Source organism: Trachurus japonicus, chromosome 6 (genome assembly GCF_045865225.1).
Source record: "Trachurus japonicus isolate A0001 chromosome 6, Traja_1.0".
NCBI classification, from domain to species: Eukaryota; Metazoa; Chordata; class Actinopteri; order Carangiformes; family Carangidae; genus Trachurus; species Trachurus japonicus.
In genome coordinates this window covers 4,770,620-4,795,456 of record NC_140912.1, presented here as the reverse complement: position 1 = coordinate 4,795,456, position 24,837 = coordinate 4,770,620, and the positions used below count along the sequence as shown (strand labels likewise).

Genomic DNA, 24,837 nt, shown 5'->3' with positions numbered 1-24,837 from the left:
CCAATAAAAGCCATTAATAACACCACTATACAACAGCTTCAACATAAAGTGAACAATACAATATTCACCTGATCTACAGTAGGACTGCAGTATGTTACTGTAACTACCTATAAGGTTTAGCCAGGTGAACCTAAACTGCCCACAGTGTAGTATGTTACACGAAATTAGTTAGTTAGTTTAAGTTTATTTCGGACATGTTAAAAGAAATAAAACATAATACAGAAATGGACAGACATAACATATAAAAACTTTGCAAAAACAACATATGAACAAAAAAATATATATATATATAATAAAAAAAATAAAAGAAAATAATTGAAAATAAAGGTAATTTGATTTTTTTTTGTTTTGTTTGTTTATTTGTTTGTTTCATATCCAAAAAGGAGTGGGAAGAAGTAAGACTTATTTACTCCCACCCCTTATTCATAAATGATCTATCAAGTTATCTAGTCATTATTACTTGAATTTATCTATCAAGTTATCTAGTCATTATAATCTATACAGTAAGTTAATTTATGAGTTATTTAACTGGATTTATTCTAATATATTCTTATATTTATATTTATATACATATAGATTTATTCTAACATATGATTACTAGTCTTTATCTCTCTATATAGTCATATACATATATGGGCGATTCCACCAAAAGAGTGCCATTTCTGTCCCCAGCATATTACATGTATAAAAACATGTAATAATATAATATAAATTGCATTTAATTAATAAACAAAGCACCATACACATGAATCACTGTAGAAATTAAAGATATATAATTTTTAATTACTATAAAAAGGCTTTCAAAGCACTGAAACATAGCCTTTGTTGCATGTCCCCAGAGCCAAACGCTATAGTTTACCACAATGCATTATGAATAAAATCCTTCTAAAATCTCATTGTTTTTGCATATTAGTGTGACTTAATATTATATCTACACTTATATAACATTTTTTAAATTAAAACCTAATTATATTTTGGTTAAAATTCACATTTTAGTCCCGTCCCCAGGTTTTCACTCAGTGCTGTTACCCGAACACATTCTACACTCTAAAAGTTTTGGATCATTCCACCAGTGACATGTTCTGCTGGAAGTGACATCATTTAGGCCTTTTGAAAGTCATGGGAAGACCAAAATTAAATTCTGTAATTTATTTTTCCTGAAATTGAATGATATTGTAGCTATGTCAGGGTCCGTCACTCTTAAAACTCATTCCTGTTACCTAAATTATCTCTAGACAGTGTTTGTTGATATCAAAAGTGAAATATTCAGTTAAATCCTCAGAATGTGCTCTGTGTGCTCAGGCTATTAGTAGAGATGCTATTTGGCTAGATTTCACACAATTGCTGATTTTATGCTAAAAACTCATTGCTGTTACCCTCATTGCTGTTACTTTTTCTTCAAAAATGCAATGATAAAAGCAGCAATAAATTAAATAAAGTAGCCTGAGATTGACCAGTACTCATTTTGAATGAGTAAATGTGTATATTAAAAAATTCTATACTGAAATGGGATGAAAAATGAAGTTTAATTTTTAAGAGTTACAATGAGCAAATGGCACTCTTTTGGCGGAATGACCCATAAAAACATACAAACACATTCATACATACAAAAAAATGCCAATAGTAGTTCTATAATTATGCGACATTCAGGTCTAAATGCACAATTCACAACACTCACAGTGCATGTTAATCCACTAGTACACTGAATAATGTTGCTCTGTCTCTATTACACCAAACATTAACTCCGCCCTCGCCGGGGGTTGACTGAACGCCACGTACGGTTTGTCTCAACGCACCTTAAGCCACGGGCTGACCGTCTGATCACACTGTGACTGACGCGCCAGCTGGCCAATCAGCGCTCAACGCGACTCTTTTACAAAGAAAGTACACTTTTTCTGCCCAATGCGAAGCGGCGCAGGCGGGGCGTTGCCATGGTGAACACAGCCTTTTTTCTCTGTAGGTTGTAGCCATAGGAGCCGTGTATTAGTGGTGGATGACAGGATATAAACAAGCTGCAGGAAAGCTCAGGCTCAGGCACTTGGAGGAAAACTGAGCGCGGTAAAGAGTGAGCACCAGCCAGATGTAAGTGTCCTTTTTTAACAAACAAGTGGTGCTTTACATGAACTGTGTTTTTTTTTTTTTAATTGTAATTTATTATGGACACTAAGGCTTATTTTGTAGCTTTTCTACATCTGTGGGATAATGAATTAGCTGCCATCCTCAGTATAAACAACCTGTTCTGTAAAAACGACACAGTTAGCTGCTGTGTTGGTCAAGAACCACAAGTTAGAGGGCTCAGTCTGAAGGCTGTGGTGGCAGGTGCAGTGTTTCACAGTAAGACTGGTATATATCTGTCCAACAAACATGTGTTGTAACTTTACTGAGCCACTGTGTCTTCAGGTAGCCTATAGCTGTGCCCTTTACCAGTTTTGCAGTGCTTTAGAAACTGAGTGGGTGTAGTGTGTAAAGAAAAACCACACTATTGTTTTGACACAAGGACCTTAACAACAGTTTCAGTGTAACTAGAAACCTCTGGGAAAGACCATTCTCATCATGTATCACTATACACAAATAATTACTGTTTTTGTTTTTTGTTTCTACTTTTTATTTCCTGCCCCTGAGCAGATGGTGAGGGGTAAAGCACTGGCCCGCTGTGGGCTGGTTCTGCTGAGTTTGTGGCTTTGTATCCAGTCTGTACCTATCAGTGTGGACCAGACCAAAGAAAAGCCTCAAGAGGAGGAGCTGGGACCACCAGAGAGTGCTGTGAGTCACATGAACAACGTTATATAGCTACAGATATCTCATTTAAATCTGAGTCACATCACTAATTACACCAAATAACCTCTCAGGAGGGGGTTTGAGCTTATATTATCTCAGACTACTAAGCTTCACTTGAATGTAGGTAAAAGATGGGAACCTTTAGAGTGTTTGTTCAAAGATATCAGCAATATTGGTTAATTACCCTAATAGGGCTGCAACTAACGATTATTTTTTATAATCTGTTGATTATTTAAATGATTAATTGATTAGTTGTTTGGTCAGTAAAATGTTAAAAAATGTCAGTCAGTGTTTCCCAAACCACAAGATGACGTCCTTAAATGTCTTGTTTTGTCCACAAACCAAAGATATATTCAGTTTATTGCCATAAAGGAACAAAGAAACCAGAAATATTCACATTTATGAAGCTGAAATTAAAGAATTTTGACTTTTTTTCTTTAGAAAACTACTCAAACTGATTATTTGATTATCAAACTAAGTTGACGATTAATTTAATAATCAATTGTTGTGTGATTAATCAATAGATTGTTGCAGCTCTAGACCCTAATTCATGTTTGACATGGAGTTAAATGTAAACGCTAACGTGTGCTGTGGTTTACACCTCAGGAAACTGGGCTGCACTATGACCGCTACCTCAGGGAAGTTATTGAATACCTTGAGAAAGACCCCCACTTCAAAGAAAAGCTCAAAAATGCCAACATGGATGACATCAAGGTACATCGGCACACTCACTGAAAAGCCAGTTATTTTGTAACCCCTTCTAGTGACATGAACAGCTTGTATTGAGCATGTTGATTTTGTGCTTGCAGCAAGGGAAACTTTCCAAAGAGCTGGACTTTGTCCACCACAATTTTCGGACAAAGTTGGACGAGCTGAAGAGGGAGGAGATGAGCAGGCTGCGGATGCTCATCAAAGCCAAAAATGACATCCAGGGAGGGAGTGGTAAGTGTCCTGCATACGTTGCTGATGTGTTACTTTCAATCTTACAAACTGTACTTCTTGACTTTGCACAAGAAGCTAAAAGTCTGTAGTCATCGTCTAATGCAGCCTAATGTGGCCTTGAGAAACAGGAAAATGATGCAATACGCAGACTCCCACAGCTGACAGTGACTTCTGGTGGCCACTGGGAACTGCAGAATGAAATACTGTGTGAAAACAGAATAGTAGTTCATCAATATTAATTAGTGTAGTTAGAGACCTGAAGAACAGGATGTGGCCAACACTTTTTAAAAAACATAACGACGACAGCATGACAAGATGGTGTAAGTTGGACAGGATGTGTAGAAACACTGCAGAGATGGTGTCAGATAAAGAACAAAGACAGACATAGACGTCCCTTCCATCATGTTCAGAAAAGCATAAAATTCAAACACTTACTGACCTGAGCCGCTTCCAAGGGTATATTTGATCTGAAGCTTAAGCAAACAAAGCCTGTACTTGTCTCTGACTGTGTGCCAGCGCACTAAAGAACTGCTGAAGCACAAAATGTGTTTGGAAAACACACGGGAAAGAGAAACCGACCAAGTCGGTTTTACGAACATCACAGTTGCTCAGTGTCAGTTTTTAGTGAGTGCTGTCCAAAGTACGTTAAAGATCTGATTCACCTTTTAAAAACACTGGATCTAAATGCTTTACAGTTCAGTAAAACCTTTGATTGTTCTCCCCCCATCCAGGCCGGATGGTGGACCACCAGGCCCTGCTGAGACAGTTTGAGCACCTGAACCACATGAACCCAGACACTTTTGAGGTGGAAGATCTGGACCGCCTCATCAAATCGGTACAGACAGATGAACATTAGTTCAAAAAGCACTAAATACATCTTTGCTATAGGAAATCTGACCATCAGAACTTTTTTACACAGCAGTTTTACTTGTGGTGCGCACATCTACACTCAACACAGTTTTTATTTCTAATGACCATGTTCTTTTACTGTAACTGCATTGCAGTCAAACATATAATCACAGTAAAGCTTGTCTCATATTTTTCTATCATTAGCTTAGAAGATAATTACATGTGTCAAACACTGAGTCATGTTTCTTGGGACTGCTTGCATACCGTCCAACCCATTTCAATTCTAGATTCAATAACTTGGCAGTTGCAGCTATATGTGCTGGTTGGAGCTCACCAGAGGTTATTACACTGCTGAGAGCAACATGTTCATGTGAATTCAGGAAGGGGAAGTCAGCTTACTGGATTTGCACCTCTTGCTGCTTTTACAGTGGAGATTACAATCAACTGTATGTAAATCCTGGACTGGTACTATTTTGTCGCACTCTCATCCACAGAGATCAGCAGGTACAGACGGAATTTAGCATTTTAGGACAATGTGTATTTATAATATCTTAAAGAGGTAATATCAGTAATTCATCATACATCAGACCCACAAAGAGACTCAACAACAACCAATCTGCTTCTGCACCAACAAATGTTATGTCAGAGTATCAGATGAACTTTGTGGTCAGGCCGTTACTGTCACTGAAAAGCTGAACAGCAGCTATCTAACATATCAGCACTGAAACCACATGAAGATATGATGAGCATGTCTGTGATTGACACAGCATACTCCAAAGCTTTTAAATTGGAACCAATTCAGTCAAGCAGTTTGCTTTAAAGGAGACATATTCTGCCCCTTTTCCACAAATTAAAATAGTTCCCAGGTGTCTTAAAGACATGTCTGTGACATGCTTTGGACAAAATACCTCAAGGATCAAACATCACAGCTCTTTTCATCCTCTCTAAACAGCCCTGTTCAGAACGGCTGGTTTCAGTGCCTGTCCCTTTAAATGCAAATGAACCACTGCTTGCCCCGCCTCTTGTACAGGTGCCAGTAGGGGTGGGATTATGCAAATTAAAACTAATTACATCATTGGAAAACATCTGAGTGAACATCTTGTAAAACCACATGGATTTCAACCTAGGGAGCCTGCACATAACAAATTTATTTAGTCAATTCTCACATTTTGGGGGCCTTCAAAAAGTTATATTTCCATAATATGTCCCCTTTAAACTTCATTGTATGGCTCTGGCTGTACCTCACAAGCTGGATGGAATAAATCAATCTCCACAGAGGATTTACAAATAATAAACTGTACAATCCAGGTATCAACTCACCCGTTCACCTTTTGTTTTCATTTATAGGCGACCAAAGACCTGGAGAACTTTGACAAGGACCGCCATGATGAGTTCAAGAGATACGAGATGATGAAGGAGCATGATAGGAGGGAACGTCTGAAGAGAATGAGCGAGGAGGACCGCATGAAGGAAGAGCAGCACTATGAGGAGATGAGGAAGAAACACGCTGACCATCCCAAAGTGAACCACCCTGTACGTCTCCTGCTGGGGTGACACAAACTAAAAAAAAAGAAATCAGCAGAGGTTGCAGCTCATAAGAAACACTTTTATTTTTCATTATAATCTGAATTCTTAGTTGGAGAAGGTATTGGGACTGCACTAAACAACATTTTTTAGAAAACATGATTGGATTTTGTTGAACGAAATAAAACAGTTGTGCAGATGTGAATGGGGGGATTAACAAAAAGCATATCAGAAAATACAGATGCAAACTGCTACAAAAATGCATGAATTCAGAGGGAGACTTGGTGAAGCAGGCTGTTGGGTGAAAATGAACTTATGCCAATCCTTGTGTGTGTGTGTGTGTGTGTGCGCAGGGCAGTGAGGACCAGCTGAAGGAGGTGTGGCAGGAGGCAGACGGTTTGGACCCAGATTATTTTGATCCCAAGACGTTTTTCAAAATGCATGGTAACCATTGACACCATATTTCTTTCTAAAGAGTCAAACATATCTGTGATAGAATAACAAAGATTTCCACAGTTTTCTCTTTAAAACATGTCTGGTTCTGAATTTAGCATTTGATATGTGATTCTATAAACTAGCCCCAGAAGTCACCCCTTATCAAAAGGAACATGTGCTGATCCCAGTTCTGTGTTTTGTGTTGCAGACAGTAATGGAGATGGTTTCTTTGATGAGACGGAGCTCGAAGCTCTCTTCACCAAAGAGGTATTTATGTTCATCAGTAACTGGCCTCGCTTTGCATGTGTTACATAAATGAAGGTGTAATTGTGTGTGTGTATATGTGTGTTGTCAAGCTGGAGAAGGTGTACAATCCTGAAAATGAAGAGGACGATATGGTTGAGATGGAGGAGGAGAGGATGCGAATGAGAGAGCATGTTATGAATGAGGTGAGTCAGTGCCAGGACAGAGGTTTGTTCTCCATACACAGAGTAATGATCAGGCCTGTTCATGACAAACACATTTCATCGGAATTACTGGCTATTCATTGCTCAGAACACACTGGAGCTGTGTGTGTGTTGTATCCAACATGCAGCGCTATCCATACATCTATTGTCCTATCTGTGCAGGGTCACAGTGGGCTGGAGCCAATCCTAGCTGACATAGGGTCAGGGTGGGGTTCAGGTCACCAGTCTGACACAGAGCCGACATATAGAGACAAACAACATACACTCACAACATTCACACTTACAGGCAATTTAGAGTCTCCAATAAGTTTTTTTCTAAGTGCCAGATCACAGTGGAAAACACATTGTACATACACTGGTCAGTCAAAACATTAAAGGAGACATATTCTGCCCCTTTTCCACAAATTAAAATAGTTCCCAGGTGTCTTAAAGACATGTCTGTGACATGCTTTGGTCAAAATACCCCAAAGATCAAACATCACAGCTCTTTTCATCCTCTCTAAACAGCCCTGTTCAGAACGGCTGGTTTCAGTGCCTGTCCCTTTAAATGCAAATCAGCCACTGCTTGCCCCACCCCTTCTACTGGTACCAGGTAGGGGTGGGATTATGCAAATCCGAAAACTAGTTACATCATTGGAAGACAACTGAGGGAACAGCTCGTAAAACCAAATGGATTTCAACCTAGGGAGCCTGAAAATTACAGATTTTTTTTTGTCAATTCTCACATTTTGCGGGCTGGAAGGCAAGACAAACACCTAAATATATGTTAAAGAGCCTTCAAAAAGTGATATTTCCATAATACGTCCCCTTTAAAGCAGGTGACCCATCTGTGAGTCAAGCAATGAAACTGGAAAATAACAGAAATTACAGTCAAACTACTAATGATTCAGAATTAGCTCCAATCAGACACAACAATAAAATCTTCCTGTGTTGATGTTAAGGTGGACACCAATAAAGACAGACTTGTCTCTCTGAGTGAGTTCATGGCGGCCACAAAGAAGGAGGAGTTCTTTGAGAAGGACGAGTGGGAGGTAAGAGTGGACAGGTGCTCTTTGGTATCCTTGTCTGTTGTTACAGTCTATTCTTTTGTAGAATGAACTCCTCTGACCATTCCCTACACCTCACACCTCTCCTGCCCTTCAAAGACTTTAGATCAGAACCCCCTCTACACCGAGGACGAGCTGAAGGAGTATGAACAGCACCTGGTAAAGGAGGAGAATACCATCAACGAAAAGTCGGCCGAGCTGCAGAAACAGAGAGAGGAGCTGGAAAGGAAACAAGAGGAACTTAATGCTCAGAGAGTGGGGCTCCAGCAGGTGAACTACAGACTCACACAGTTATTATGCTGGTTAAGTACAGTGGGGATGGAAAGAATTCAGACCCCCTTCAATTTTACACCATTTTTTTTTAGAACAATAACAGTTTTCCACTCATCAATCTACTCTGACCACCCTGTTATATGAGAGCACATACCCAGAATTTTAGACATTTTTGCAAAGGGTCTAAAAACTTATGTTTAAGTGATATTTCAGTTTTTCTTTTTTAATTGATTTGAAAACATTTCTAAATTTCTGGGTTCATGCTGCCGTTATGGGGTGGTGAGTGTAGACTGGTGAGGAAAATAAGTTTTGTTTTTTGTTTGTTTTGTTTTTTTGACATAAAGCTGCAACATAAAAAAATGGTGAAAAATTGAAGGGGGTCTGAATACTTTCTGTACCCACTGAATGATCAGTAGTCATATAGGAGCTTTTGTTCACAAAGAACAGTACACTCAGTCACCCATAGTTGTCATGATTTAAAGGGACATTGTGTAACTTCTCCTCTTATCTATTCACGAAAATCGATTATTTGGTTCAGAAGTCTGTGTTTCATTAATCAGTAATCCCCCCCATCAACAAACTGAAGTGTTCCTTTCAGCTCTGAATGAGCCGTTCATATCATTCATATCTCCATGGAGACGGTAAGCTCGGTGCTGGCTGCCATGTGGTGTCGCCATGTTTTTACGTTCAGTGGCAGCGTGACGGTAGGAAACCACGGAAACTCAGCGGAGACACCGGAGCTGTCGGCTCAGGTGGAGGTGGCGTCTGTGAAAAGTCACCGTGGTAACGCAGTGAGGAGGAATGGAGCGTTACACTGATGCTGCATTCACCTGCAGTCGGGCAGACGGCCGTCGGTAACAAACCAGATGTCATTTTAGTCACAGAAGTCCAGAGAAAGCCGGTAAAACGTGGGTCAGATAAACAATATGACATCGCCATGACAACATATTGTCACGCGTATTGTTTTGCCTCGTGCTGACGGACCACTTGTTTACATAGAGGCTTGTTTATGCCGTTACGTGCAGCGGCTGTCGACCGCCTGCCGTCTGCCCAATTTCACGTGAATGCAGCATGAAAAATATGATTGAGTTGCTTGCGATATACAACCGCAACGCTAGATGGGAGTAATTCATACACAATGTACCTTTAAAATAACTTCTGATTGTTGGCATGATGTACATGATTTGTTGGCATGTGAAATATTTTACTGTTGTATCAGTGGTGAGCTGCACCTAGTAGTACTACACCACACTGTATTGTGTTCAGCCAGCACCGACAGCCTGTAAATATTCAAGTGAATAACCTGAGCAGTGATGTCATAACATTGTCTATCCTTCTCTCTGCTCAGGCTGTAGAAGAAATGGAAAAGTTAAAAGCCCAGAACGTAAAAGCTGAGGTCAACCGTAAGTAGCACATCACAATGATTGTTGTCTCAGTTCTAAAGTCAACCACTTCACTCTGTCTGCAGTAGGGATGTCACAATTACTTGTTTTCACAATTAATCGCGGTATTAAACGCCACAATTAATTGATCGCAAAGATTCCTAAATACCGTCACTTTCCAAAAAAAGATTATGTATGAACCGTGTCGGCAGATGTGGCGCCAAAGTAAAGGTAAATGCACAGATACTGGTCCATTTACCTAACGTAGCATTGAATTAGTAGGAATTTAAATGCTAGAGTGTCATTTGTAATAAAAAAAAGATTAGAATTAACTTAAACATTTGGTATCGATGACAATTAATGACTTGAATATTTCAAACACTTCCCCTGGTGGATTAATAATTGGTCATATTTTAATAGATATTTAAAATATTTTATAATTAGTAATGTATATTTGAACTATATTTGATTTTACACATTAATAGCGTTGTGAAATTAATTAATGCATAATAATCGTGATAATCGTAACACCGTGATTATTTCTCTGACAATAATCGTACCAAAAAAATCTATTATCGTGACATCCCTAGTCTGCAGTGTGAGTGCTGTACTGTACGTGTAACCTGTAACCTGACTCTCCTGCAGGTGGAGGTGAACCAATACCAGTCGTTCCAGGAAACAATCAACCGCTGCCCTCTGGTCACCAGCAGCCAGATGTACCAGTGCCAGGACACTCTTAGCAGGCCTCAACACTCTGCATAGTGTGTATGTGTGTGTATGTGAGTGTGTGTGTTTTGCAATGATTCATTTTTTTGTTGTTGTTGACAGAATGCCACTTGGTGAAAAATATTTGGAGTATTAAGAGCACAAAAGAAAATCTGATTTCAGGCTTCAGATTTAGTGCCCGTCATGCCATTCCCCTTCATTTGGCTGCATGAACCAAACTCAGAACGTGGACCTGGTCCAGTTTTCTGTGTGGACAATCGACCCTTTTGTTTTTTCTCATTTTGACGTTTCATCACAACGAGGACTCTGTTCTCCATGGGAAGTGCTTAGCCTTTGGGCTGGAATGGGAGGGCTGCTGGCCCGAGCTAGGTCTGCTGTTTAGTCTGCACTGTAGTTCATTGTCACTGGTACCGTCTCTTATTTCTGAAATTATTTATTTTTCTCAGGTGAAGAGAGCCTTTAATTTAAAAAAAAAAGAGAAGAGAATATTATGAATGTAGCTATAGGATTTAAGACAAATGAATGAAATGGTCACATCTGAAAGTTTTTCTTGTGATAATACTGTAGCATTTATTTTTCTTAGAACTTTATTTTTGTTTTTATATATCTTTTTTTGAGATTCTCCTTGCGCCATGGTGAAATACAACTGTGATATAGTGTATATCCATTTAGGTAAAGAAAAAACATTTCCTCAGTCAATATTTCTGGAGTTCTTTTTAAAGGAGACATCATTTTCTTATCTGTTTTTTCAGTGCAGTTCAATGCACACAATGCTAAAAAAAGAAAAAGAAAGAAAGAATATATATTATGATCTACTGCCTACATGCAATTCTTATATTCCTTCAGTAGAGTTACCTAGTGGTTGATGATTGAAGAGTATATTTAGTTTACAAATAATTACATATATTTAATTCTTAATTTAATAATATTATTGTGGTAGTGTTAATGTGACTGTATGGATTCTTCAGAGGCTGTTTGTTTACAAGGTGTGTGTGTATCTGAATCTGCCATTTTTCATGCTAAAATAATTTATTATTTTCACCACAGTTGATGAAATGACTTTAAATCTAGAGCCACATGGGCGAAACAGATTTCAAAACCATCGTGATCTTAAAATAATACCACAGGTATGAGATGAAACAAGGACTCACTGACAAATCTTTTGAGGAAAAGGTATTTTTTATCTCCCCTTTTTAAAAAACACTCACATCTGTCTGCAAGGTCAACATCTGTGGACCCCAGTTTATCTGCTGCAGGTGTGTTTTTATTTATTTTTCTATGTTGCTTTAATAAGGAAGTTACATCCTGTGGATCTAATTCATGAAACTGTTGTACAACGTTTGAATGTTACCAATAAAGTGAGTGAGCTTGCAGTTTGCCTCATTCTGTAATCACACAAACACACAATTAAAAAGGTAAAAACATTATGAGATCCTTTGACACATGACAGAACTGAAGGCTAGACATTCAGCTCTGTCCGTACGACTCACTGAAACGCTCAGTGAGGTAGTCGCCTGATATGACTGCAGGGTATTTGTTGGAGCCGTCGCAGCAGGTGATCAGAGCCTTGTCATCTGGCTGGACGAAGAAGGCCAGGGACTGACGAGTGCTGGAGTCTCCAGCAGGCGGCAGCAAAACCCTGTGGAGCTGAGGAGCAGCAATGAGCTCTCATTCTTTCCCCTTAAGCAGTACAGTACATACACATACTGTACACATGTCATACCATAATCATCTGTGTTACATGTCTACAGTACTTTTATATAAATGGTCTCAGAATATTATCATATAATACAGAATACATTGTCATACATTACATTAATAGGCCTACATTGACAGATGGGTCCTTCCAATCCTGATTGTAAATGTCACTCTCCTACTGAAGTCAACTCCCTATAATTTGTTACATCCACATTCTTCACATCCTCCATCGGCCTACATGAGAATTCCCCACCCCGAACCCCATGATCTGTTACTCTCTTTGATACTTCTTCTTTTATTATCATCCGGTGTAACCCGACCCAGTTCTGTCACAGCATAGTTTTGTGTTGACACACTTTTTGTGGTATGTGTTATCTCAAACATTTTCATGCACTGTAGGCTCAGTTTTTTAAATATCAAAAAGCTGGGTGGTAACTTTGTGGAGGACGTTCTGCAGCAAATAGGGTGTCAATTGACAAAAAAATGTGGGACAAGAAAGGTTTAATAAGTTTTACAGTTTTTGAAAAAAACATAATGATGGACTTAATAATGGGCTCTATGCACAGCTCCACTACTTCCTGAACTTAATGCCGCTCCTTTGTTTCCTGTCTTACATTATTGGACAAACTGATTAATTCAGGTGTGTCTGAGTAGTCACAATGGTCAGACACACCTGGATTAATCAATTTGTCCAATCATGTAAGACAGGAAGTAAAGGAGCAGCATTAAGTTCAGGAAGTGGTGGGGCTGTGCATAGAGCCCATTTGTACTGATTATAAGTGTACAAAAGTTTCTAAAGAGATGAGATGTCAGTCAAATCTGTAAAACTGCTTTAAACTCACCACTGAGACAAAGTGGTCGCTGGTCCAGCGCTGCATCAGGTCAGCGATGTTGACGAGGACGGCTCCTGGGACGCTGGGAGCAGAGATGAACTCACCTGCCCGGTTACGGACCTGAGGATGGAGGCGGAGGAGATGACATGTGTGGAGATGTGTCCAACAGTGACAGGAGAGGTGAAGATGTGAGTGTTTTTACCTGCAGGCCTTCAGAGCTCTGGAACAGCAGCGTGATGCTGCCGTAGTCTGAATGCTCTCCACACCGCAGCTGACCCTGCTTGGCGTTCTCTCTGCTGACTGCTGGGTAGTACAGAGACCGCAGCGTGGTGCCGTTCTCATCGGCTGCAGGACACAACACAACAACAGCACTGCTCAGGTTCACCAGGTACGATGATATGATGTATGCATGTATGATATGGATAAGTCTAAGGCTTAGACCCTGGGGAAATTAAATACTGTTCATTTATGAAGCAAAAACATGTAAAGACACTCCAGACATTACAAATGTTCTTCAAATATTAATAATGCCCCTGAGGAAGTAAACTGAACTAATGTCAACAATCAATACTGTTGCTGCCTTCTGAGATAATGATGTTGGGTTTGGGTTTTCATGTCAGAAATGTTGTTAAGTACTGTACAATAAAAAAATATCTATTTTTATTGCTAAAGTTAATGTGGATTATCATTTTAATGTTTTCACATTTAGGTGAGTTAGTCTTGATCAAAAACTCTGAATATCTAAAGTGAAAGTTTAGCTGATTCATTTATTTTCATGGCTCAAAAAATAAAACCTAAAAAATGAATGAAATTCTTCCAAATACGTGATTCAGTGTAAATCAAAATTACAGAACTGTCTGATACTGACTTCCTTTAGTGCACACAGTCAAAGTCAGAACTGTGTGAAACGACTGCACACGGGTGTTACCTCAGGAAGGTTTGTGTGGCTAAAGCAGCAGAGGACAGTGCCCTCTCGACTATATCCCATAATCCCACCACGTACTTCCTATAAACTGGTGTGCACCCAGGAAGACCTGTGGGTCCAGCCCCAGGCTGTGGGCCATCAGCCTCAGCACCCGCAGACTCAGCTCTTTGCAGTTCTGGAAGAACGACGTCTGGATCTCCTGGAACCTCGGTACAGCATCTGATGACGGCCATTTCTACAACAGAGGGGAGAGGCTTTGGAGAAATTTATTTTTTTTATGATTTTAATTGTCTCTCTTTTTTGTATGGAAACATTTTGGTAAGCCTTAAATTTGGTAGCAGTGCCTTTCTGTAAAGCTATTTCTTTATCAATATACTGACACATGTATCAGGCCTAACATTCTGAGCACTGACTGGTGAAGTGAATAACACTTGAGTATAACAGGACACTGTTTGGAAACACATTAAACTTTAGATTAACTTGTACTATGACCTCCGCTGCAACAAAGTGGATGTGTTATTCACACATTCTGTGACAGAGAGCAGTCAAAGTCTACCACTGATAGGAAACATTACTATGTCAGGGTGAAACGAAGCAGTATTGAATGCCTCCTTCAGGTCCCCAGGTCGACGTGGGTTCAACCTGAAAAGCAGTTTTGTGTATTTAAAAACCAGAACACTGTGCAGAGGAGAAGAGTTGTGTTCATGTGCTCAGTCCACACCTCTCAGTCTCCAGAGACACCCAGCCATGGTTCGGGTTGTTGACAAAGCTTTTCCTGCTGAAGGGAACTTTCAGCTCATCAGGCTGCAGGAAGAATCTCTTGGATACGTCCATGACACGGTCCACCTATCACATCACATCACATCACATCACATCACATCACATCACATCACATCACATCACATCACATCACATCACATTCAACACTCTGAACAAGAGTTATTATATTTAACTAAGACTAAAACTAAAACGAGAACTAAATAAAAACTACAATAACCAATGCAAAACTAACTAAAACTAAACTGAATTGCAGATAACATCAGCTTAGTTAGCATCTTAGAGATGCTAAAGTTGCAGGAAGAAAAAGCCACAGCTCAATATGGACGACTTGGAGTACAACAAAACCCACAGAGCATTATGGGATGCAACTAAAAGGGAAAAATCCCACAAATTCAGAAGTCCATCTTCAGAGGTCCCACAGAGGCTTTCTCCAAAACTAAGTGTAACACCTGGTTAAATAATAAGACCAGTTATTTAAATAAATGAAGTAAAACCAAAACTTAAATGAGGCACAGTTCCTCAGAATATCTAGTTCGCTCTGGAGAAATGGGTGTTGAGTAGGAAAGAAAAACAAGAGGTCACTGTTATATATATTTTTTTAAAGTAAATAATGAAATGTATTTCAATATGAATTGATTCTCTTCTTCTTCTTTTCTTTCGTTATCCTGTTGGTCTGTCTCTGACTCGGTCTGTCTAGGTGTCTCTGAAGGTGCAGCTCTGAGAGTGAGGGTACCTGGTTCTATTCAGCCTTTTATATAAGGGGACTGTTGTTATGGTTATGGTTCTCAAATTAATTATTATTTATTAATTTAAATCATGTAACCTAAATATAAATCAAGTAGCTCTGAACAAACTTCTCTTTTCATATACAGTCTATGTTAGAGCTGCAGTCTGACCGTAGCCTGTGCGCCTCACCTCCTCCTGGCTGATCCCAGTGTTCTGCAGGAAGACAAATCCCACTTGTGTGAAAGCTGCCTTCAACTCTTTGCCCAACTCATGCAGCTTCTCTGTGGAGACCTCTCCCAGTCCCTCACTCAGGCTGTACGCACCGAAGTCCACCACCGGAATGCTCATTGTTCCAAACAGCAGCTTCCCGTGTCCAGACGTGCAGCAGATCAGAGACCAGAGACCCAGAGACCCTGTGTCTGTGTCTGTCTGTGTGCTGCAGCTGCTGCTCGTAGCGTGGCTCTGTCTGCACTCTGCAGATTCGCTCGCTCACGTGACCCGTCTGTCTAGCCAATAGGAAAATAGCTCACAATGAGACAAAACAGTTGTGCAACAGTTGCTGTCTTGTTACCGTTGGATGCCTGGCTGGTACAGGTGGGTTGAAGCTGCCTGCAGGTGCATGGGCGCTGGTATTTACGCAGACCTGCGTTTCAACAGGCTGGCATCCTGAGGAGCTGCTGGTGGACTCACTCACCTGGACTCTGCTGGCTGACGACATGTTTGATTTGACCAAAGAGTGGAGCATCTCGTTTGCAGGCTGTGGTTTCATGGGCATTTATTATGTCGGTGCCTCCAGCTGCATCCGGGACCGGTTCCCTCGGCTCCTGCAGGACGCGGCTCATATGTATGGAGCCTCTGCAGGGTCTCTGATGGCTGCTACTCTCACCATCGGGATCCCTCTAGGTGAGTCAGTGGTCGGTCCCTCCTCCACACACCAAACTTCAGTCAGAAGCTGATCACTTGTACATACATACCCCTGTCCCTTCCATGAAAGAATCACTAAGATCACAGCTTGTACCCTCTTTGGTGCACACACAGACTGAAACGTTTGACCCATTGTATTGCATTTTATTGTAAAATACAAAAACACAAAGTAGTTGTGTTTTACCAGGAAACACTTTGGCACATAGGTATTTTAAAACCCAAAGAACCATTTTATGCAATATTGTATGTACGTCTAAAGAAATCTTGATATAATATTGGCACAACAACAAGAAATTTATTGCACCTCCATCCCATTCATCCGCCTCTGACAGTTCATCTCTCCCAATCTCATTTAATTAAAATGACAACTGTTATGGGCACTGCAGAACTTTATAACTTCACTCATCATATTCATATACATTATGCCAATGATCATGGATTTGTATTGGTTCATTTACTATCCATAGCCTCTCATTCAATAATCTTGCACTGTATTATATACAGTTCTTTTAATACGTTTTGTATTATTGTCTACTTGTTGTTATTGTTTCTGTGGTATGGATGCCTCTCATTTTGTATTACGACCTTTGTGTTCTTGTTTTGTGTATTTTAATGACCTGAGGTCTTTTCAACATCATGCCAGATTAGATTAGATTTACTTTATTCATCCAACAACGGGGAAATTTAGTTGTTATATCAGCCAAATTAAGAAGGAAAGTAGAGAGGGCTAAAAAACAAAACAAAACGCAACACAACTCAACAGACAGACAGTATAGACACAATAAACAATAAAACAAATCAACCTTCAACCAGGCAATGTGCAAAACAAGTACTGAGGATAAAAGGATATAAGGTGGCCTGAATATAGGTGACCATAATATACAAATATTGCAAAGTAAGTGACAGTGATATAACCAGTACTGCAGGCATAAACTATATAAATAAAATATTTCAGTGTAAGTGACTATAATATAGAAATAAATAATATTGCAGGGGTAAAGTGACACTAACACTGGCACATTTACAAAAATGTCCATTAATGTGCACTGTCCTCTAAATAAATAAATATTAGCAGATCATCTAACTGAAGGCTTTCTACTGTGCAGAAAAGTGCTGTGCTGACCTGATGTTCATGGCCAGAGAGGCCAGGAAGTACAGGCTGGGGCCCCTGCACCCAGCCTACAACCTGGTGCAGATAGTGCAGGACTCTCTGCACTCGAACCTGCCAGAGGACGCTCATGTCCGAGCCTCCGGCCGGCTCTGTGTGTCCCTGACCAGGGTGTCGGACAGGAAGAACGTGCTGGTGTCGGAGTTCAACAGCAGAGAGGAGCTGGTTGAGGTACGTGTCACAGGTCATTAAGCTGAACCTCGAAGGACTGACTTCATTAATGAACAGTGTTGATGTTTTTCTTTTCAACATATGGTAGTAACACTGTGTTTTTCCCAGGCTCTTGTATGCAGCTGCTTTGTCCCTCTCTACTGTGGTGTTATCCCACCTACCTACAGAGGAGTGGTGAGTCAAGTTTTTATATGTTTTATCTTATCAATCAGTTGGTCAACGTCACAGCTCAGCATTTGGCTTTTATCTTCCTAACTAATTGGCCTTGCATTTTTGTTTATTCATTTATTATGAAAATCTAAGTGGAGCAAGAGTCAGGAAATTAAGAAAGAGGATACTGCAGCAAGGCCTCAGCCTTAATGGTTCGGTCTCTACCAGGTAAGAAACCCAGGCAGCCCAGCATTTGTCACTTGTAATAGTGATAACAGGAGGAAAAGCGGAAAAGGTCCTTCCTCAAGACAGCCTGTCAGATAAGCAGAGACCTCAGTGGTTACATCATGTTCATATACACAGGACCTGCTGCAGCTTTCATTCAGTGTGTTTGTTATGTACAGTAGTGGCCTTAAATCAGCCCCCCCCCCCCCCACAGCATTATGTGGACGGTGCCGTCAGCGACAACCTGCCTCGATGCCACCTGAGAAACACTCTAACGTTTTCTGCGTATGCTGGGGAGAGTGACCTCTGCCCCCGGGCGAGCACGCTGAACTTCCATGAGGTGCGCTTCAACAACGTCAGCATCCAGGTCAACTCAGAGAACATGAACAGAGTGGCAAACACCTTCTTCCCTCCAGAGCCTGAGGTGAGACGCAGAAACTTTTAGTAGCAGGAGTTAGAAACTGTTGGACTGTATCACCAATTTTCCCATTCATTTAAGTAATAAGTAATTAATAGTTCAACATTTTTGCAAATCCGCCTATTGCCTTAATACCTAAAGTCATAGCAGTAGGTACATTACCTTTAATTATCGGTGCATGTTGTTTTGAGATCTGCGGGGCAGAAACGTGAGCTGCTCAGTGAACACAATGGAGGTGAATGGTACAGGTCCCCTGTCCCTCATCAAACTCATCAAATACACAATCCAACAACTCCAAAACACTCTGGTGGACAAGTTGTGACCTGCACATTGGACATGAAATAATAATGTAACATTACGAGACAGAGTTGTTTTCGAGGCAAATGCACAGCCGGACCTACATTACAGACACAGCTGCTGGGCTAAAGATATTGATTATTAGTGCGTAGTGTGGTGCAGCTATGTTTGTGTTTCAGAAGAGGATATCTCTGCTGTGAGGGTTCACCTGTAGTTTTTGAGAGCTGAAAAAGAAACCTCAGCTCAGTCCAGAAAGAAATGTCACTCCTGAGATTAGTGGTTCTTCGTGTCCCTCTGGTTTTGCATAAGAGTATTAAAAAAATGTCAAAACAGTACAATTTGGGTGAAAATTATATATTGATTTCTGTTCTCCCTCCCCCCCCTAAATTCATGTATTTATCGTATACATGTATACTGTATTTATTGTATTTTTTCTGGTTTGGAGTGTTTATTTTCGCACTTCTTTATTTTTTTTATTTTATGAAAATGGGAAATTGTATTGGTAACAATATGACTAACTTGCTCTTGTCATTCGGGCCTGTATCAGCTGTGACACTATGGCTGCCAATAAAAGTTTAAATGACAGAACACACTAAAACAACATGAAAACCTGTGACTAGTTTGCTTATGAAGTCGAGCTTGAAGTAAAACTGAGGGGTGTTTTCAACTGCAAAATTATTCACAATTTTTTGCCCTCTGCTGGTCAGAAGTGATAATTGCAAACTGAAGTATACTATGCCAGTGCACCACTGTAATATTTTGCAGTCTTTCATGCTCACTAATGTTCTGTCTCAACAGGTAATGTCTGAAATCTGCCAGAAAGGCTATATGGATGCTCTCCGCTTCCTGCAAGAGCAGGGTGAGGAAACATTATAGTAACTTTTGAATGTTTAAGAAAACAGAAGCAGAGGAAGAAAAGAAAACACAGTATGATACAGTACAACTTTTTTAAAAAACGAACCACCCATCACAGGTCTGATCAGCAGTGAGTCTCCACTGAGGAGTTTGGAGACAGACTCACCCAGACCTTCTTGTTGTGAGCTGGAGAAGGAGCAGGCTGAGGCTGCAGAGCCCAGTGAGAGGCCCCAGCAGAACGGACTGAAGCCTCCACAGGAACAACACTTCTGGCTGGATCCACAGCTCGTACATCAGCTCCCAGCTGACCTCAGGAAGGGTGGGTGTAGTTGGAACCAATGAGATCTGTTAGGGAGGAATTTGTGGTGATGCCGATGAAGAAGAAAAAGTACCAGAGTCCTGGATGTCTTATGCTGAAGGAGTTTATTTAGGCTCGATCGAGGAGAACAGAAGAGTCGTCAACACAACAGAAGTGTGTGAGGCCACCTCGATTCTAAGGGTCAAACAGCAAAGCTCAGATTCTTATACTAGAAAGGTGGACCGAGACAGCAAAGGGGAGATGTGTTAACATCCAATTGGCTATAGTGCATAAACATGAAGATAAGAATTCACACCAGCTAGGCTAAGTGTTATCCAGTGACGGTGAGCGTTATCCTCCGACTCTACAGCTGTGTCTGCAACATGCCAGAGAGTGAGATTGAAGACGCCAAAGAGGGATCATGGTCTTGGCATGTTCCTCAGAGAGATAACTGACCCCAGCAGTAATCTAACAGAAAGTCCTATAATTCATAGCTCTCCACTATAACAAAGAGGGATTGACCATTAAGTGAAATTATTCTCTAACAAGATCTTCCTTTAACTTGTTGTGCCACTTCAATACATTCGATGCAGTAAATTCCTACTTCTGTGTCAGTGCTGTGTCAGGCCTGTCGAGAATCACACACCTCGGGGGGTCTGTTGGGCCACATGACTGAGAAAGTGACCTCGTACCTGCAGCTGCCCCGCGCTCTGCCTGCGGTCTCTGCCTACTCTCTCGCCACCAGGTAAAAGCAGATCATTAAACTAGACTGTATTTAATCTGTTGCACATAAAACTGTTGACCACGGAGATGATCTCTTCCTACTCTCCTGTTTGTCCAGTAGGAACCACTAATCTGATAGCGAGAAAATCTGAAAATACCAACTTTTAGCATAACGAGAGGGTCGCTTCCCTGCGCCTTCGGGTCGGGGATAGGTCTCTCACTGTCGTTTCGGCCTACGGGCCGAACGGCAGTGCAGAGTACCCGGCCTTCCTGGAGGCCCTGGGAGGGGTGCTGGAAAGTGCCCCAACTGGGGACTCCATCGTTCTGTTGGGAGACTTCAACGCTCACGTGGGCAGCGACAGTGTTACCTGGAGAGGTGTGATTGGGAGGAACGGCCTCCCCGATCTGAACCCGAGTGGTGTTTTGTTATTGGACTTCTGTGCTAGCCACAGTTTGTCCATAACGAACACCATGTTCGAGCATAAGGGTGTCCATCAGTGCACGTGGCACCAGGACACCCTAGGCCGGAGGTCAATGATCGACTTTGTAGTTGTGTCATCTGACCTCCGGCCGTATGTCTTGGACACTCGGGTGAAAAGAGGGGCTGAGCTGTCAACTGATCACCACCTGGTGGTGAGTTGGATCCGCTGGCAGGGGAGGAAGCTGGTCAGGAAGACCCAAGCGTATTGTGAGGGTCTGCTGGGAACGTCTGGCAGAATCCCCTGTCAGGGAGGTCTTCAACTCCCACCTCCGGGAGAGCTTTGACCGGATTCCGAGGGAGGCTGGAGACATTGAGTCCGAATGGACCATGTTCTCCACTTCCATTGTTGACGCGGCCGTCCGGAGCTGTGGCCGCAAGGTCTCCGGTGCCTGTCGCGGTGGCAATCCCCGAACCCGGTGGTGGACACTGGAAGTAAGGGATGCCGTCAAGCTGAAGAAGGAGTCCTACCGAGCCTGGTTGGCTCAAGGGACCCCCGAGGCAGCTGACGGGTACCAGCAGGCCAAGCGGACGGCAGCCCGGGCGGTCGCGGAAGCAAAAACTCGGGTCTGGGAAAAGTTTGGGGAGGCCATGGAGGAGGACTACCGGTCAGCCTCGAGAAAATTCTGGCAAACCATCCGGCACCTCAGGAGGGGGAAGCAGTGCTCCGCCAACACTGTTTACAGTGGAGGAGGGGAGCTGTTAACCTCGACTGGGGATATCGTCGGGCGGTGGAAGGAATACTTCGAGGATCTCCTCAATCCCACTGACACGTCTTCCGTCGAGGAAGCAGAGGCTGAAGTCACTGAGGTAGTCCAGAAGCTCCTCAGTGGCAAGGCACCGGGGGTGGATGAGATCTGCCCTGAGTACCTCAAGTCTCTGGATGTTGTGGGGCTGTCGTGGCTTACACGCTTCTGCAGCATCGCGTGGCAGTCGGGGACAGTGCCTCTGGACTGACAGACCGGGGTGGTGGTCCCTCTCTTCTAAAAGGGGGACCGGAGGGTGTGTTCCAACTATCAGGGGATCACACTCCTCAGCCTCCTGGGGAAAGTCTATTCCAGGGTGCTGGAGAGGAGAATTCGGCCGATAGTCGAACCTTGGATTCAGGAGGAACAATGCGGTTTTCGTCCTGGCCGTGGAACGCTGGTCCAGCTCTACACCCTCCGCAGGGTGCTCGAGGGCGCATGGGAGTTTGCCCAACCAGTCCACATGTGTTTTGTGGACTTGGAGAAGGCTTTCGACCGTGTCCCACGTGGCATCCTGTGGGGGGTGCTCCGGGAGTATGGGGTCGGAGGCCCTCTGCTGAGGGCTGTACGGTCCCTGTATGACCGGAGCAGGAGCTTGTTTCGCATCGGCGGCAATAAGTTAGACCTGTTCCCAGTGCATGTTGGACTCCGGCAAGACTGCCCTTTGTCACCGGTTCTGTTCATTATTTTTATGGACAGAATTTCTAGGCGCAGCCAGGGGCCGGAGGGGGTACGGTTCGGGAGCCACTTGATTTCATCTCTGCTTTTTGCAGATGATGTGGTCTTGTTGGCTCCCTCGAGCCAGGGCCTTCAGGATGCACTGGGGCGGTTTGCAGCCGAGTGTGAAGCAGCTGGGATGAGAATCAGCACCTCTAAGTCCGAGGCCATGGTTCTCGACCGGAAAAAGGTGTCTTGCACCCTCCAGGTCGGGGGAGAGTTCCTGCCTCAGGTGGAGGAGTTTAAGTATCTTGGGGTCTTGTTCACGAGTGAGGGGAGAACGGAGCGCGAGATCGACAGGCGGATCGGTGCGGCGGCCGCAGTAATGCGGTCATTGTATCGGTCCGTCGTGGTGAAGAAGGAGCTGAGCCGAAAGGCAAAGCTCTCGATTTACCGGTCGATCTACGTTCCCACCCTCACCTATGGTCATGAACTCTGGGTCATGACCGAAAGAACGGGATCCCGGATACAAGCGGCAGAAATGAGCTTCCTCCGCAGGGTGGCGGGGCGCTCCCTTAGAGATAGGGTGAGGAGCTCTGTCACCCGGGAGGAGCTCGGAGTAGAGCCGCTGCTCCTCCACGTCGAGAGGAGCCAGCTGAGGTGGCTCGGGCACCTGTATAGGATGCCCCCTGGACGCCTCCCTCGTGAGGTGTTCCGGGCATGTCCCACCGGGAGGAGGCCCCCGGGGAAGACCCAGGACACGCTGGAGTGACTATGTCACTCGGCTGGCCTGGGAACGCCTAGGGGTCCCCCCGGAAGAGCTGGAGGAAGTGTCCGGGGAGAGGGAAGTCTGGGGATCCCTGCTCCGACTGCTGCCCCCGCGACCCGACTCCGGATAATGCAGCGGACAATGGATGGATGGATGGACCAACTTTTAGATAAACAGCGAAACTAAATCCAACTTTTCTTCAATACTGAATAGTGTATCATACTTATTATATTTGTTAGTGTCGCTTCAGTAGAAATTAATTATCGGGGGACTTCCATCACTGCTAAATATAAATGCTCTTTTGACACTATAATTATATGATATTTCAGACTGGCGGACTGGATCCCAGATGTGCCCAGGGACATGAGTTGGTTCTATAGCAAGGCTGAGGAATTCTACAAACAGGCGTGGACGGACAGGGCTGAGGACGATGACAGGTAAACAAGACTGAGACATGAGATCATGTTTGCTCAGCTAGGGGTTCTCATGTACCGATGGGCAGGTTGATTAGTGCAGTGGTTCCCAACCTTTTTTGGCTCGTGACCCCATTTTGACATCACAAATTTCTGTTGACCCCGTCATCAATCAAGATGCCCCAGCTCAGATATTTTTATATGCTGCATTTTATTTTAACTCGATTTATATTCAAGAAAGTGAAAATATACAATACAGTTGTTTAGGATTATGTGTGGTGTTTTTAATCATAATTTTAAAAAGAATAATAATTAGTTATTTTTATCAGTATTTTATTTTTTCAATTAATAGACATTTCAGGCGACCTCATTTGAGTTCCAGGTGACCACATGTGGGGTCCCGACCCCAAGGTTGAGAAACACTGGACTAGTGGACATTATGATCTTATGGGAGTAATAGATTATCGACACAGAACAGAAATTGTTTTCTTTTCGGACCAATCTTCTCTGAAAATTCTGGATTGACTAAATAAGATGAACGTTGTCTTCACCTTTTCCAGTGAATCCCCTCTACGTAGATGTACCAGCCTGCCTTTAGGACTGAACCTGCAGGACATCAGAAGTGAAGACACAAACCCTCTCCCCGTGACCCCAGAGGCCTCTCCAGCTTCCAGCCACACATTCACCTGGAACACACACAGTGAGGTGGACCACATGACCCTGACTCCACCCCCCACCCCCTCCCTCAGCTCCAGACCAGGGCTTGAGGAGGCCTCCGCAGAGTCATCTGAAAGTGCAGGCGGAGGCTGGGGTCTGGGCAGAGCTGTGGACTGGATCAGAAACACAACACGCACTACTTCAAACCACTGATCTGTACTGCATTCAAGTGAACCTGTTTAATGTTGCACTGAGAAAGACAGAGTGAAGATGTTGAATAAATGATTGCAAACTTGTCATGTGCTTCACTATCAAAAAAAATATTCAAGAAACTGATTATCTCCCAAAGGTAAACCTTTATCTCCTGTGTCCTGCTTCAAGTTTCCTTCACAGCATCTTTATCAGTGTTCTAAAAAATAAGACTATATATATTAAAGCTGCAATGATAAATATTTTCATTAGGGGACTTTAACGCGTTAAAGCAGAAGTAAGGTGAATGTTTGT

General features: G+C 42.5%; 3 protein-coding genes across 3 annotated transcripts; 2 read left to right on the top strand and 1 right to left on the bottom strand.

Annotated features, from left to right (window-relative positions):
• Window positions 1-1,939: 1,939 nt before the first annotated feature.
• LOC146985429 (nucleobindin-2-like) lies at window positions 1,940-11,795 on the top strand. Its single transcript, XM_085778382.1, has 13 exons — window positions 1,940-2,082; window positions 2,626-2,763; window positions 3,385-3,492; window positions 3,588-3,720; window positions 4,452-4,555; window positions 5,917-6,102; window positions 6,447-6,537; window positions 6,737-6,795; window positions 6,885-6,977; window positions 7,937-8,026; window positions 8,141-8,311; window positions 9,663-9,717; window positions 10,342-11,795. Exons 2-13 carry the CDS (start codon window positions 2,626-2,628, stop codon window positions 10,434-10,436), a joined length of 1,323 nt encoding a protein of 440 aa, XP_085634508.1. The 5' UTR covers window positions 1,940-2,082; the 3' UTR covers window positions 10,437-11,795.
• Window positions 11,787-15,812, bottom strand: LOC146985428 (uncharacterized). The gene is made up of 7 exons (XM_085778383.1): window positions 15,574-15,812; window positions 14,600-14,724; window positions 14,454-14,520; window positions 13,957-14,113; window positions 13,156-13,298; window positions 12,963-13,073; window positions 11,787-12,069 (listed from the first exon to the last, which is right to left on the bottom strand). The coding sequence occupies exons 1-7, from the start codon at window positions 15,730-15,732 to the stop codon at window positions 11,890-11,892; spliced, it is 942 nt and encodes a 313-aa protein (XP_085634509.1). The 5' UTR covers window positions 15,733-15,812; the 3' UTR covers window positions 11,787-11,889.
• Window positions 15,813-15,972: 160 nt separating this feature from the next.
• LOC146985427 (patatin-like phospholipase domain-containing protein 2) lies at window positions 15,973-24,626 on the top strand. Its single transcript, XM_085778379.1, has 9 exons — window positions 15,973-16,287; window positions 17,415-17,647; window positions 17,756-17,821; window positions 18,237-18,446; window positions 19,536-19,596; window positions 19,711-19,911; window positions 20,506-20,635; window positions 23,593-23,700; window positions 24,237-24,626. Exons 1-9 carry the CDS (start codon window positions 16,101-16,103, stop codon window positions 24,544-24,546), a joined length of 1,506 nt encoding a protein of 501 aa, XP_085634505.1. The 5' UTR covers window positions 15,973-16,100; the 3' UTR covers window positions 24,547-24,626.
• Window positions 24,627-24,837: the final 211 nt, after the last annotated feature.